This window comes from Typopeltis vanoorti, chromosome 19 (assembly GCF_054136105.1).
Source record: "Typopeltis vanoorti isolate ZY-2024b chromosome 19, IOZ_Tvanoo_1.0, whole genome shotgun sequence".
In the NCBI taxonomy this organism is placed as follows: Eukaryota; Metazoa; Arthropoda; class Arachnida; order Uropygi; family Thelyphonidae; genus Typopeltis; species Typopeltis vanoorti.
In genome coordinates, this window is record NC_143567.1 from 50,246,910 (window position 1) to 50,263,760 (window position 16,851).

The window sequence follows — 16,851 nt, forward strand, 5'->3', positions numbered from 1 at the left end:
TCATTTCCTACACCTCAGCTCCTTGGAGTAGTCTTCCCTGATGACTACAACCTTCAGGTTTTCAAAAAGCACATCAATACATTCCTATCTTCCATTTTTTACTTACCCACACATAGCACTGTTGTGTCATAGGTCTTGAGACCTCTCATGTGTGGGCCTAATATATATATAAAGAAAAGAAGTCATATTTCAACAAATATTTGGATCTAAATAGTAGTTCCTAAACAGGTAGTTTCATAAAGCAGTTTAAAAATTTTTCAGTCAAGGACAGCTAAACAGTACTATTAATGAGATTAGGTGAGAACCAAATTGACAACAAAGAAAACAACCTTTTCCATTCTAGAAAACGAATTTTTATATGTAATAGAAGACCTTTATGAAACTTCCATGGCATCACTGTCATATTCAAAATGAGTATAACAATGTATAAATCACTATTTTTTTTTTATAAAAGGTTTTATTTTTTTAAGCAGAGTGGATGAGAAAGTGAGTTATTGTGCTCTGTGAAATTGGTGCTTTAGAAAACAGACTATACATTATATACATGTCAGTATAGTTTGCTTTGTAAGAAAAAAAACTGTTTTTGGAATAAGATATACTGTCATCTTTAGGCATCTTTTTTTAGATGTAAATAAATATTATGTGAAAATGACTTGGTTGAAAGAATTCAGCACACATTGTGGCTGGCACCTTTCTATTCTTTTAGATTGTTTTATAAGAACTAGAGATTTTATCATTATCCGAAACAGCATCCTGGAAACATTTTATTCTATCTATAACTAATAATTGTAAAATATTTTCTTTATAAATCAAAATAGAAGAAGAGTGAATTGGTGGATAATCTTTTTTTTTTTTTTTCCTATTCACATTTTTTTTTTCAAATGGTGATTAGAGGTAAGAGAATGCAAAATTTGATTATTTAAATTTTCAGATTTATTTCAGAACGAAGCAAACATGCCATTTATCTTTATTAAAAACAAAACAACAACAACAAAAAAAAGCATACTGTATTTTCTTCAGGAACATCCTGAGCTGAAATATCATCATTCAATCTGTTCTGAAGGACTGTATCAACATGAGTAATCCAAGCTTGCACAGTTAAGATTTGTCTTTCACATTGTTGAGCTTGAGCAATGCTGCTTTCCAACACTTGCTGCTGTTCTCTTCCCTAAAATGAATAATTTCATCAATACACATATCAGTCAATTAAAAAAATATAAACTAAAATATTTTTGATTTGATTTTATAAAAGGAATTTGGGTCTGATTTCTAAATGAATGAGAGATTCCCTCAGAAAATTTAGATTTTCTCTAAATAGCAAGAGACAAATGCCTTTTTACAAAGAAGAAAACTGTGTACCATACCATGAATTAAAAGAAAACTCAGAACAGATATTAACTCAAAACTGTCAAGTACAATGCAGTTCTACTGTATAATATACAGGATGATCAAAATTAAAGTATCCCTGCATAACACTTTGTGGTGTGCCATCCAGTGATCCAAATGTTGTGAAACATTGCAGGAATACATTGTGCATTGTGTGAAAATGATATCTGAAGGGAAAAAAAAAAAGAAAAAAAGAAAAAAAAAGTAGTTCCAAAATTCACTAGCAAGAGTTGTTGTGAACCAAATGAATGGAATTTGGTTATCATGCAACTCGGAAGGTGCCAGGAGGGTTTAAAAAGATGGAGACAGGATTTTTTTTCCCATTTCATTCTAGTTGTTAATACCATCTGCAGTGATAGCACTAACCTTGCCCCCCAACTTGCTTTGCTCCTAAAGCTGTACTTCTAAAACAATTGCAATGCTGTTGCTGAATTTCATGAATTTTGTTGCCTGAACAAATATCAATGAGGTGCACTATCTCCATGTGCTGTATGACAAATGATTAGTCCTTTTGAAGAAACAAGATCATTGTGAGTTAGACCTAGCAGAAGTTGCAATCAGTTTACAACAAGTGAATGAAGTTGCTATTGCTGTTGTGGAACAGACCATGGATAACAACGTTGGTTCTTGCTGTATCAAGATACATAAATATGCCTTACACAACTGCCTGGAATATTCTACGGAAGATTCTGCATTTTACCCATTCAAGTTAACCCTCACACAGGAGTTGTGCCCTCTGGACTTAAATTTGACTGACATTCGATGTAACATCTTTTGCTTGAGAGGAGTTGGACACTGCATGGCTGTGTGTGTCGGGGGGGGGAATATGCAGTTCACTTTCACCTGAATGGAACTGTGAATACCCACAATTGCCAGGTGCTACTCAAAAACTGCATGCAATCCAAGAAATTCCTTTACATTCACTCAAAGTTACTATCTCGTGTGGATTTACATATTCATTTATCATTGGACCATTCTTCTTTAAGGACATTCACCAATCAGGTAAATGTCCTTATATTCTGTGAGCAGGTCACAGAATATAGTTATATTCTGTGACCTGCTCAGTTACTACCAAGAGGTACTGCGATATGATAGAGAATTTTGTTGTGCCACAACTACAACAGCACCTGTGCCCTCTGAATTATGCAGTGTAACCACTGCAAATCTTTTATACCTCCGTACTTAAGCATTTCTAGTTAAATATCATCTACTCCAGCTGCCTTTCCACATTTCAAGTTTTTGACAGCTTTTCCTACCTCAAGTATTGATATGTACTCCTCTTGAAATTTTTTTAGTATGCTTCTGTCACTGCTTGGTTCATTTAACAGTCTTTCAAAGTAATTACTCCGGACATCTAGATTATCCTTCTCTTCAATTTTCATGTCACTTTTATCATCTTTGATTCCTTTTACAGTACTCTTTCCTCCATTTCTAAGATTCTTCAACAGTCACCAGAACACTTTGCCACCTTTGTAACATTTATTTTTCATACTCTTAACAAAGTCTTCGCATGACTTTTGTTTGGCTACTTTTACAGCTTAGCTTAGCTCGCTTACATTTTTCTCTGTATTCTTTTAGGGCATCTGCCGACTTATTTGCTAGGAACTTTTAGTATGCTTTTTTCTTTTCCAACACTGCTTTTTAACTTCTTGTGTCCACCAAGGTGTTCTTATTTTTCTATCCTTGCAGACAACTTCACCACATAACTCCCTAGCTGAATCAATCAATGTCTTCTTCAGAGTTTGCCACTGAGACTCCAGGGTTTGGTTCTTGTTGTCAAAATGCATCAAATTTTCTTCAATGTTTGCATAGTTGGAATGATAACTCCTTTATCTCTGCTTGTTCTGTGTAAATCAAGTAATCATGTGGACTACCCTGGCTACTTTAGCAATATTCCCTCTAAACTTCAGCTCTCTATCTTCTACTACTAACCACAAAACCCCAGTTTTATCAATTTCCTGGAATACAGGTCCCTCAATGTGATACACAGTTTGTAATCTTCGTATCCCAAAATACATAACTTTACACTTTTTCACATTAAATTGACATCCATTATGTTTTGCCATACTATCAGTCTCTTTAAATTATCTTCAAGCTCTCTACATCACTTAACTATTCCCTACCCAACTTTGCATCATCATCAAACAACTGAATATCTCCCTTCAATTTTTTTCCTATATCATTTAAGTACAAATTAAATAGCAGTGGTTCAAGCACAGAGCCCTGCAGCACCACTAGTCACCTGCCTTCTCTTGAATTCTGCTCCTTCATATACTACTATTTGGGTATCTGTCCATCACCCACCCTTTGGTTGCCATTGTTCTTGTTCACATCAGTGCCATGAGTAAACAGTTTATCCACTGTGTGGTCATATCTTGTGTATGACCACACAGTGCAATTCTAAGCATTGCTTACCTTCTGCTCAAGTCTCACTTTACAAATCATCTATCCACCCCAAACCTCAGAACACTGATCTCACATCTGAGATATCACTCAAAAAATCCTCCCTCAGAATGCCAGATTGTATTCAGAGAAAAGTTATGCACTTAATAAATGACTCCTCTATCGCCAACTCCCATCCACTACTTTCTCGTAGATGCTTTTTTCTCTGTATATTTCTTTTATAGGTATTTCCATAGACATTGGTCCACTGAACTGGGCTGCCACCTCTATTTGTGTACAAACAAGAAAAGCTGCTGATCAGCATCCATATATCATTTGGCTCCAGACTCACCGAACCAACTTCTCATCCTCTTCTTTCATTCCATATTTTTTTTTCCCTTTGGAAAAGTGTTCTCTGTACTGTTTTTCCCAACAATCACAACTTTCAATCCTTCAATCACCAACAGATTCCTTCTTCCTTCTCTCTCTCTCTCTCTCTCTCTCAATACTTGCCTATACATGGCACTGTAATATTATAGGTTATATGACCCCTCATGTATGGGATTGATATACATATATATCTAAGTTTCAGTGAAGTAATATGTCTACCATGAGTAGAGATATTACTAACTATTATAATAATGGAATTAACTCACGTAAATTATTCTTTATTTGTAGAATTTTCACCTGCGTATCACAGGCATCATCAGTATCAGAACAGCTAATTAAACAACTGTTATATTCACAAAGTGCCACCTAAGTAGCTAAGGTTAAATTTCCTAAATTTATTTAATTATTATTATTATTATTTATTTATTTATTTTTAATTATTTAAATTTAATTATTAAAGAATAATTATTTAATTATAATAATAATAATAATTATTTTTTTAAAATAAATATATATATGTGTATACAATTATATATTAGGAAAGATTTGCTGCTTTATCAAGTACTATCTCCCACAAGGAGGAAAGACGTAGACCACCGGATCTGTTTAGGTTAGGGGTTTAGGTTAGAAGTAATGTTTCACATGTTTCTTTGTATAGCCGTTCCATTAGGAACCGACTTTTGTGAATGACTTTTGTCTTGTTCCACTTAACTCTATGTCTGGTGTTGATGGCATGTTCTGCAATTCCAGACTGTTCGGGTTCAAGGTACTGGTTATACGACTGGTGTTCTTCTAACTGGACCTGAGCAGATCTTCCTGTTTGTCCGAAATATGATAATCCACATGAGCAGGGAATCTGGTAGACACCTGGATAGCTGAGATGTGGGAACTTGTCCTTTACAGACATTAGGAATGTGGAGATTTTTCTGATGGGTCGAAATGCCACATAGATATTTAGTGATTTTAGCACCTTAGCTATGTGTTCACTAACCCCGTGTACATAGGGAATAGGTATACATGTAGGTTCTTCTGTACTTGAAGAGGATGCTGGAGTACAACTGCTTAAAGCTCTTTTTATGAAGGACTTCTTATAGCCATTGGATATGAAGGAGGAATTAATATACTGTAATTCTTTTTGTAAAAGTTCTTCTGAAGAACAAAAGGAGTTGGCTCTATGAACTAGTGTTTTTATAGTACCTGCCTTTTGGCCGGGATGGTGATGTGATTCAGCGTGGATGTACTGGCCTGTATGAGTCTTTTTCCTTTAGACTGTGAATTGTAGATAACCATCTGGTTGGCGAAGAATCAAGAGGTCTAGAAAGGCTAACTGCTTATTTACTTCTATTCTGGGATGAACTGAATCCTTGGATGAAGTGCATTAATTTTTGACAGAAATTGTTGTAGTTCTTCTGAGGTGACCTTCCATATGGCAAAAATCTTTGACAACATTACACCCAGGCCTAACATTTGGTTCAGATATGTGGACGACATTTTTGCCATATGGAAGGGCGCCTCAGAAGAACTACAACAGTTTCTCTCAAAAATTAATGCACTTCATCCAAGGATCCAGTTCACCCCAGAATAGAAGTAAATAAGCAGTTAGCCTTTCTAGACCTCTTGATTCTTCGCCAACCAGATGGTTATCTGCAATTCACAGTCTAAAGGAAAGAGACTCATACAAGCCAGTACATCCACGCTGAATCACATCACCATCCCAGCCAAAAGGCAGGTACTATAAAAACACTAGTTCATAGAGCCAACTCCTTTTGTTCTTCAGAAGAACTTTTACAAAAAGAATTACAGTATATTAATTCCTCCTTCATATCCAATGGCTATAAGAAGTCCTTCATAAAAAGAGCTTTAAGCAGTTGTACTCCAGCATCCTCTTCAAGTACAGAAGAACCTACATGTATACCTATTCCCTATGTACACGGGGTTAGTGAACACATAGCTAAGGTGCTAAAATCACTAAATATCTATGTGGCATTTCGACCCATCAGAAAAATCTCCACATTCCTAATGTCTGTAAAGGACAAGTTCCCACATCTCAGCTATCCAGGTGTCTACCAGATTCCCTGCTCATGTGGATTATCATATTTCGGACAAACAGGAAGATCTGCTCAGGTCCGGTTAGAAGAACACCAGTCGTACATCAAGTACCTTGAACCCGAACAGTCTGGAATTGCAGAACATGCCATCAACACCAGACATAAAGTTAAGTGGAACAAGACAAAAGACATTCACAAAAGTCGGTTCCTAATGGAACGGCTATACAAAGAAATATCTGAAACATTACTTCACTCCCCTAACCTAAACAGATCCGATGGTCTACGTCTTTCCCCCTTGTGGGAGATAGTACTTTATAAAGCAGCAAATCTTTCCTAACATATAATTGTATACACACACACACACACACACACATATATATATTTATAAATAAAAAAATAAATAAAACATTTAAAAAATGTTTTTTTTCTTAAATTATTATAATTGAATAATTAAATAATTATTTAATAATTAAATAACTAAATAATTAAATTTAAATAATTAAAAATAAATAAATAAATAAATAATAATAATTAAATAAATTTAGGAAATTTAACCTTAGCTACTTAGGAGGCACTTTGTGAATATAACAGTTATTGTTTAATTAGCCTTGTACCTGTACTGTAACATATATATCTATACACCGGAGCCATAGGACACCATCTCCAATTTTCACCAAAACTTGGTGAAAAATGAGTTTTTTTCTTTTCATGAGGTATAAGGCACTATCTAAGGTAGACATGTTTAAAATTAACCTATCTGCAACAAAAATTGAGAGTAAAAATGAAAAATTGCTATTTTTCAATATTTGTGCAGTTTTTCAATATTAGTCATGTATCTAGGGTACAGAATTTAAAAAAAAATAATAATAAAATTGAATATTATGCTGCTATAATAGCACTTCAAGCCAGCCTGGTTGGCCGAGTGGTTAGTGTATCTGCTGTCCAGCCAAAAGGCTGCAGGTTCGAAATCTACCATGGGCATGGATGTTTGTGATTATCTGGTAATACTAGTGGGGTGGGTGGTAGATGACATTGGTGTAGTTGCAGTTAGTTGTAGTTGGTGGAGACAGAGAGTTGTAGATTAGGTTCCCTCCCTCGATGAGTCTTTAGACTAACTGCAGGTGTCACGTATTAATAATAATAATAAAGATATAAACAACACCAAGAGAGGAAAAAATAAATTTATTGAACTTACTAATATTTCTCTGGTTTACTACTCGGAATCTTCAGAGAACAAATTATAAGTGTGGCAAACACACAACACTTAACTAAATCATTGCAGGAACAATTTAAATTCTAATTGAAAATGAACAAACGTCCTAATTGGCTACCCTCCTTAACAACTATGGTTGCATTAATTTGCCAAAAATTTGGGAGACAGCCATTCTGAGACCAGACAGCCTGAATTCTCCAAATTAACTTTATGGTTATCTGGTTCATAGAGAGTGTCAGTTAGGACATTAATTCTTTTTCAGCTACAAACTGAATTGTTTCTACAATGATTTAGTTGAGTGTTGTGTGCTTGACACAGTTATAATTTGTGCTCTGAAGATGCTGGGATGAAAACTAGCAAAATATTAGTAAATTCAATAAATTTATTTTTTCTTCTCTTGTGTATTATTTATACTGTGAAGCACTATTATGAATAATAAACAATAACACTTAAGCCTTTCTATATGTACCCAACTATATTAATGTGTTGAATTATTGTATATGTATTACCGTATATAAAAAATGGAGATGTTAATATCAGATGTTAATAAATTGAATAACTGTTGTAATAGATATGGTATGAAGTTCAGCAATAACAAGATAAAGAAAATGAAAATAGGCAGAAGCATTGAAAATATCAACTGCATTGTGCATGGAGAACCTATAGAACAAGTAAAAAATTTCAGCTACTTAGGCACGATTTTTAGTGAAGATGGTAAATTAAATATGAAAATAGATAACAGAATCAACAAAGCTGGTATGGTAGGAAGTCAACTGAATAAATTGATATGGAATAAGAGAAAAATTAGTCAAAACATGAAATTAGCTGAATACAAGACAGTGTTCAAACCAATTTTAACTTATGGATCTGAGAGCTGGGTCAAAAGTAAAACACTTGACCAAAGACTAGAGACCACAAATATGAGAGTCCTGAGAAAGATTAGGGGCATGAACAGATGGCATCAATGGCAATATCATATTAAAAATGAGGATATTAGGAAAGAATTTCACATTGTCAGCATCCAGGAATAAGTCACCAGAGCTAATCTTGGGTGGTATGGTCACTCAAACAGAATGGGAGAGGAGAGATTAGCAAAACAAGTGTTTTTTGCCAGGTTGGAAGGAAAAAGACTCACAGGAAGACCAAGATATAGATGGATTGATACGGTAAAAAGTACCTTTGAAGATAGAAATATAAGATCTAATAATGTTGGAGTCCTGACAAGTAACAGACTGATTCGGAGGAAAATTGTAGATAGAAAGTTAGTAATGATGTAAATTTTTCATGTAGTACTATCATATCCTGTACACTCCTTGAGGGTACATGGAATGAATTTGATGATGATGTATTACCATATTATTTATCTCAAAAATATTGCAGTTAAATGTTAAAGCTTCTCCGTGTCAATTAAAAGAAGTTAGAATAATTCTAGGCAATGTTAACTATTACCACTACTACATTCAGTAAAACAATTAAACCAATATATTTTAAAATAAATGCTATGGTATAGCCATCCTCAAATAATTAAGCTAGAATTTCAATCTAAAAATTAAATGCACATACATATCAGATCTAAAAATACTATATCCATTAACAAAAAAAATAAAAAAATAATAAAATAATAAAATCCAGGAGAGCATGTTGCTGAGTGCACATTTAGAGAATCAACTATGATGCATAAAATGATCTCTGGAAAAAAAAAGACAGAAAGAGCTTAAAGTTACTTCTTTAAAAGTTATTTTTTTTTATGGTGGTTATTTAAAAGTTATTCTTGTGATGGCGATACTAAGTACCATCTAAAATTTGGAAATGCTGAAACACTGAAAGTAAATACATATTTTTGAAATTGATTTAATGCTACAATTAATAATTCTGATTTAATAAATAAACAAAATAAGTAATAGTATGATCTAAAATAGATCTGTAAGTCTCTATAAATAATTGTAGTAATCTGAATTTTTGTCTAAGAATTGTAAATAGTCTGTTGCATGATTATACTTGACAATTAAATACTTAATGTAATAATCCAAAAATCACTAAGCAATAAAAATAAAAAAAAAATAAAAAAATAAAAAAAAAAGTTAAAATGCAGAGAAAACTTACTTGCATTGAGAGTTCATTCCACTTTTTGGTCACATTTTCTACATCCTTTTGTACAGTAGGCACAAGAATCTTCTGCTCAATTAATGACTTTCCCAAGCTTTGAATTTTTGGAAGACGTTCTGATGGATGGTGACGTAAATAATTTTCCAAATCCTACAGGGCAGGGGGAAGTATACATAATGACAAATAGCTTAGATATGTGTATGAGTGTATATTAACTTCTTTATTCTTTCATTCATTGCTATTTTAAATAAAAAAACACCCCCCCCATTCAAAATATTATGAAAAAATTTTAAAAAACTGAAAAAAAAACTGAAAAAAAATTTCTTCCAGATTCACTATATAAACCAACCTAAATGATGTGCATATATTACCTGAAACACGTTTTACCAGACACTGAAGCCTGAACTGTTTTTGACTAAACCCTAAACCTCAACAATTACAGCCCATCACATCTGTCCAAACTACAACCTGTAGATTCCTTCTGCAACAAGAGTGGTTGATACTTATGATTTTGTGCAATCCGATATTCCTTGTCAGATGATGTCTAATCTTGAATCTCCCCTTTTTTGACATTCTGTGACTTAAGATTTCCTTGCCTTATTATGTATCATTCATCTGCTGTCTCTACTGTTCCCTTCTGAAAAACCATTCTGACCTCTTTAACTTCTTATCCCTGAAGTTTGATTTCCTGCAATCCAAATTCTATAACAGTGAAGTCAACTTCCTTGGTGACTTTAATGTCCACTGTCCAAGCTAGAAGTAATGATATTTGCTGTAAGCAATGACCTAAAGCAAATCATTCATCTCTTGAACAGAATTCCAGACTCAACACTCTAGATCTTAGATCTTTTCTTAACCAGTTCTCCTTCTATGTATACTGCTGAAGTGACCACTCCAAAACTCCCATCCTATATCCCAGATGTAGTTATCTACAAAAAAGTGTGCCAGGGTGGTCCAAAAAAAAGAAAAGTTTATTGTAAGTGACTTGTGGGGGGGGGGGAATGAAGCTAGATAAAACCATCATTAACAGGTAACAGGGCCAAGTCTGACTTTGAAGGGTTAAAAGTAAAAAACTTGCCACTTATGCCAATGGCAGTCATCCATTCTAGTCCCTAGCAAAAGTTGTTGGATGCAACATTTGTCCATTTTTGCTTCATCCTCTTTCTCACCCAAACAGTGGTATCAAAGCATTGCCTAAAGATAAAGCTGACCTCCAAGCATCATTCTTATAAGTAATCCAATCCTTATGCACATGATGCAGGCAAATCTATGTAGAAGTTGGCAGCTGGTATCTAGGTTGTTCATTTATGATGAACAATGTATGTTATATAAAATAATGGAGGTCTTTGACAGACTTCTTTGACAAATGGAGAATTGTAAACTAATTCTGGACAGGCCCAGTGGAATTTTTTTTGAACACCATTAGGTGGCATATTATGTGTGCAGAGTGGATTTATCACTTATGAGGGATAAGTAATTTTTTTAGTATTTTAGTAGATAGTATTACGCTAATCTATTGTAGTTTTTGTTTTAAACAAGTGTGTGACTGAATGAGCTATTTAGTTTGGAAGTAAACCTTGAATTTTTTTGTTTAAAATACAATATTACAATATAGCACGGTGCCAACCTGTGGCAGAACAATGGCAGTAAAGACGACGTTGTCGGGTGATATGAATTTGCAGGATATTGTACAGGGTAATGTATGTGAAATATATTCATCAAGATAATTAAATTATGTGGAAGGAAATTGAAACTGGAGAGAGAGTGTGTATTAAATGTTTCAAAAGTGAGTGCCTATTAGGTGATGAGAAAGCAGCAAATGTTAGTAGAGTTGGCAGTACTGACAACGGGATGGAAAATGATGATACTGATGTTGAATCTATGGCTGTGAAAATAGATGAGAACGAAATGAACATTAATGAAGAAATAGCATGTTTGAATGTTATCCTTCACAGGACAAAGTACAAAATTGAAAAATTGCAGAAGCAGCAATTAGAAGGACTGAAAAGAGAAGGAAGCAGGTGGTCTGAAATAACAATAAATACAGAGTGAACAAATAAGCAAAACAAGTTAAGGAGAAAATGATATACGGAGACTCGGTGATCAGGGGAGTACTTAATGAAAGTGTGACAAAATCATATTTCACCTGTGCAAAAATTTATGATATTAGTCATGCCATCTGGATGCAAAAAGGTAAATCAGAGGAAATGATGGTCTTGGTTGGCATAAACGATTAGAGAGGTGAGAAGTATTCTATAATGGAGGATGTAAAGGAGTTATTAGAAGAGGCAAAACTGAAGAGCAAGAAGGTGAAGATTACAAGTCTCCTACTATGCTATTATAGAGGCAAACTCAGGAGATGGGTATTGCTAGCTAATGAGTCTACACATAAGTTATGTAGAAGGAATAATGTAGGATTTGTGGATCTGTGGTCTGTGTTTGATGGAAAGATGGACTTGTACAATACTGATGGACTGAATCTAAATAGTTTTGGTGTTAAGTGTCTAGAAAGAGCTTTGTTTACCAAGCACATTAAAGTGCAAATTCAGAAAAAAGTTAAGCAATTAGGGTGGAAGCAGATGAGATTGTGTGAAGGCACCAATGAGGTGAGCGTGTGTGTGAGAACGACGAAGTATGGAAGCTAGTCTTTCAAGCAAAAATATTGAACAGGGTAATCAATTTAGGAAGTAAAGGTGGATGGGGGCCTAAAGGGATGGTGCAGTTTCTATATACTAAAGCCAATATTATCAGGAACAAGAGGAAGGAGTTTTTGGCATTGGTTAGTGCAACCTTGCCAAAAGTTATAGGCTTCAGTGAAACATGGCTAATAACAGATGATGTATGTTTATGGAAGTTTTTCACTTGGCTATGCTACTAATTATATATTGGGTTTTATCCTTTATCCAAGTGTTAGCAAACAAAGTTTGCACCTGAAGTACTTTCAGGACTGGGACAAATTGTGGTAAAGGTGGTATAAGTTCTCATCACTTTCCTTAGTATCTTTCATAATGCAAAGCACATCTCCTTGATAACATGTAGAATGCTATGCACTAAGGGAAGGGCCACTACCCAGACCAGTTTCAACCTTTATTGAGGTCTCATCAGTGGGAGCCAGACTCAGAGGTGAAAGTAATGATGAAGTCATATTTACCTATACGAGTTGCCAAAGGGTGTCACACCCTATTATTATGTGAAAGTACTTCAGGTGCAAACTTTGTTTGCTAACACTTGGATAAAGGATAAAACCCAATATATAATTAGTAACAGATGATGTAGTTATGGGGTTATAGGAAGGTAAAGGGTTTAGTATTTCAGGGAAGGTAGAGAAGATAGGATGGGGGAGGGATACTACTGATTGTGGATGAATTGCAGCCAAAAAGAATAGGAGATAGGTGGGAGGGTAGCTGTTCATTTGAAGCAATTCCAACTCCAACTATGGAGTCCTCCATAGTAGACTGGAAGGAAGAGAGCTCTTGTGTCAGGAAGAAAATGAAATTTATACACCTACTATGAGATAATTACTTGAGGAAGCATATGATGGCAGTGACTAGGGGTAGGAGGGTATTGGACTTGGTCGTAGGATCAGAAGAGTTATCCATAACCAAGGTGACCACATTGCTTTTAATTGGGGAAAGCGAATGTGCAGCCTGGACTTGGGAGATTTTAAAAAATGAGAAATATTCTGTTAAGAAGGAGTATATATGGAACTACAAGGCAGGTGGTTATGATAAGCTTAGAAAGAAGTTTAAATCTGTGATATGGCATTAAACACTGCAGGGTAAGAATGCTAGTAGTGCACGGGAGATAGTGAAGGGTCATCTAGAGCAGCATTTTGCAGATTTTTCCTACTACAGAACACTTCACAAATCCTGAAATTTTCACGGAACACCTTGATTATTTTGTAATGTATTAATAAATATAATTAATTAATTAATACATTACAATATAATCATCATCTTCAAATTCCTGCCATGTACACTCAAGGAGTGTACAGGATATGATAGTACTACATGAAAAAAATTACATCATTACTAACTTCCTATCTATGATTTTCCTCCAAATCAGTCTGTTACTTGTCAAAACTCCAACATTATCAGATCTTATATTTCTATCATCTAAGGCACTTTGTACCTTATCAATCCACCTATATCTTGGTCTTCCTCTGGGTCATTTTGCTGCCAACCTGGCAGAGAACACTTGTTTTGCTAATTAACCAGATTCAAGTGGCCATACCACCTGAGATTAGCTCTGGTAACGCATTCCTGGATGCTGACAATGTCAAGTTCTTTCCTAATATCCCTGTTTTTAATATGATATTGCCATTCATGCCATCTGTTCACGCCTATAATCTTCATCAGGACTCTCATATCTGTGGTCTCTAGTCTTTGGTCAAGTGTTTTACTTCTGACCCAGCTCTCAGATCCATAAGTTAAAACTGTTTTGAACACCATCTTGTATACAGCTAATTTAGTGTTCCGACTAATTTCTTTCTTATTCAATATGAATTTATTCAATTGACTTCCCACACTACCAGCTTTGCTGATTCTGTTGTCTATTTCTATATTGAATTTACCATCTTCACTAAAAATCGTGCCTAAGTAGCTGAAATGTTTTACTTGTTCCACAGGTTCTCCATTCACAACACAGTTGACATTTTCAATGATTCTGCCTATTTTCATTGTCTTTGTCTTTTTATTGCTGACCTTCATACCATATCTATTACAACAGTTACTCAATTTGGTATAACATCAGAATGATATATGCACGTAAACACAAGAAAGATATTTAATTAACCAAATATTTCGGTCTGGAAATAGCAGACCATCCTCAGTGGTATTACAAGAACAGTTTTAAAAAATACAAGTTAGAATACTAACAATAGATAGTTAAAAATAGAACACGCCGCGTGATGTTATATCACTAAGTATTAAGTATAAAACGAAATATTTTGAAGTAGAGATGATTGAAAAAAAAAAAAATTAATGAGTAATCTTGATTAGACTTTCACAGATTTTTGATATAGATATACAGTCATTACGATTCAGGTTGGGACGATGGAGCAAGGCCTCCACACTTTCCTTGAACAAATGTTCGAACCGATAACGGGATCTATGTAAGAGGCATGTCCTGGACCAAGAGATGCTGTGGTCAGTTTCAATCCCGTGGTGAGCCAATCCAGACTTTTCAGGTTTGTTGTGAAGAATGGAGGATTGATACCACTAATAATATATTAATACCACTTTCCTTCATAATGTGATCCATATAGATAATGAATAACAGAGGGGATAATGTACATCCTTGTCTCACACCGGATTTAACATTAAACCATCTTCCTGTACTTCCTTCAATTCTAACTGCTGACTTACAACTCAAATAAAGACTTAGTATTGCTTGCTATAATGTCCCATTGACACCATATAACTGTAGCGTATTGAATAGCTTCTGTCTTGGCACCTTGTCATATGCCTATATGCCTTTTCCAAATCGACAAAACTTAAATACAGATCTTTGTTATATTCCCATGTTTTCTCAACTATTTGTCGTAAAGTGAAGATCTGATCCTGACAGCCTCTATTTGGCCTGAATCCAGCTAGTTCTTCCACAATTCTTCTCAACCGTTTCTCAAGTATACTTGCATAGATCTTGCAAGGAACACTCAGTAGGGAAATACATCTGTAATTCTCACATTCAGTTTTATTTCCCTTTTTACATAATGGGAACTATGAGAGCTCTACTCCAATCATCGGGAATTTGTCCCTCTGTCCAGGCTTTCTGAACTATGCAGTACAGCCACTGTAAGACTTTCATACCACCATACTTCAGCATTTCTGGTCGAATATCATCTACTCCTGCTGCCTTTCCACATTTCAAGCCTTTGATGGCTTTTTCTACTTCAAGTATGGATATGTATTCCTGACTGCATGCCTGGCTGTGCTGTCATCACTGCTTGTTTCATTTAGCAGTTTTTCAAAGTAATTACTCCATACTTCAAGAATATCTTTTTCTCCCGAATAGAAATCCAACAGATATTTGCCATTATTATTAGCTTTGCTCTTTTCTCCAAATTTTCCCCAAATATTTTTGTATATCTCACAATCATATCCTACTCTACTATTTAGATCTCCAACAAGGACCAACTTTTCCTTTTTCATTGTGTCAGTTGTTTTTTCTAAAGCCTCAAAAAATTCTTCCACTTCTACCTTAGTAGAACCTTCTGTGGGACCATAGGCACAAGTAAGTCTCATTGTCCGGTTCCCCATTCTCATATTTGCCCACATTACTCTACTTGAGACTGACCGTCATTCAAGAAGATTAGCCTCGTATTTTGTTTTGAATACTATGGCTACTCCTTCTTTACCTTGATTGTCATTGCCTGAATGTCATTGTTTGGAAACCCTGATCTAGATGAAGCAATATTAATTTGTATACCTAAGATAAGGATGGTTAACCAGGTTGGAGTTAGATGGATGAATAATATCATTAAGCATGAGCAGCAGAAGATAAAAATGCTGTGGAGGGTATATAAAGAGAATGGTGACCAGCAAACTCACAAACAGTACAAGGGTCAGGCAAGAAAGGTGACCAACATGGCTAGGAATGCAAAATCAAATTATGAGAAGAATCTAGCCAAGCAGGCCAAAGAAAATTCCAAAGAGTTCTTTTGTAATGTGGCAAGTAAGAGGAAGAATGACTATCGAAGATTAACCTGAATGAATGATGATGATCAAGAGGTGACAAAAGCAGATAAAATAGTAGAGTTACTGAGTAACTACTTTGCAATGGTATATCATCCTAGTGAGGTTAATGCTTTACGATAGGTGACAACCACTGACAAGTAGGAGTTTGCATACTTTGTCTAGTCCTCATTTGTGTGTCTCAGCAGTAAGGCTTATACGTTGGCTATTTAAAATTGCAGCTTTTAAAGAAATTACAATGCAGACTAATATTAAATACAATAAATTTAATTAATATTTCCAATATTTTGGAAAATTCAAATTGCCATCAGGGAACACAATACAATATATGTGCATATAGGCACTACACTGAGTAATGACACTGAAGCATGTCAACTGAAAGCAAGCCTAAACTCCTCAATAGTGTCTCCAATGGGCTAAAACATATGTCCTTAGTTTCTTAAGATATGAAACTACCCTAAATCAGGGAAGCTCACATTCTCTGTATTTCAGCCAACAGCCAAAAACTTTAATACCATTTCAGCCTACTATGTGCCACTATTTAGGACTCGAGATTCAGTTTCATTGGACCATGCTTCAGCCTCATTACTCAATGTAGTGCTTGTGTGCACATATCATATTGTATTGTGTT

At 34.9% G+C, this 16,851-nt stretch overlaps 1 protein-coding gene across 1 annotated transcript in view; it reads right to left on the minus strand.

Annotated features, from left to right (window-relative positions):
• Dys (Dystrophin) overlaps window positions 1–16,851 on the minus strand; it is a 923,162-nt gene that overhangs the window by 568,117 nt on the left and 338,194 nt on the right. The window contains exons 28-29 of the mRNA XM_090409612.1: window positions 9,523–9,675; window positions 1,007–1,168 (exon numbers count right to left, since the gene is read on the minus strand). Of these exons, the coding sequence (XP_090265738.1) occupies window positions 1,007–1,168; window positions 9,523–9,675 (315 nt within the window). The remainder of the gene's footprint in view (window positions 1–1,006; window positions 1,169–9,522; window positions 9,676–16,851) is intronic.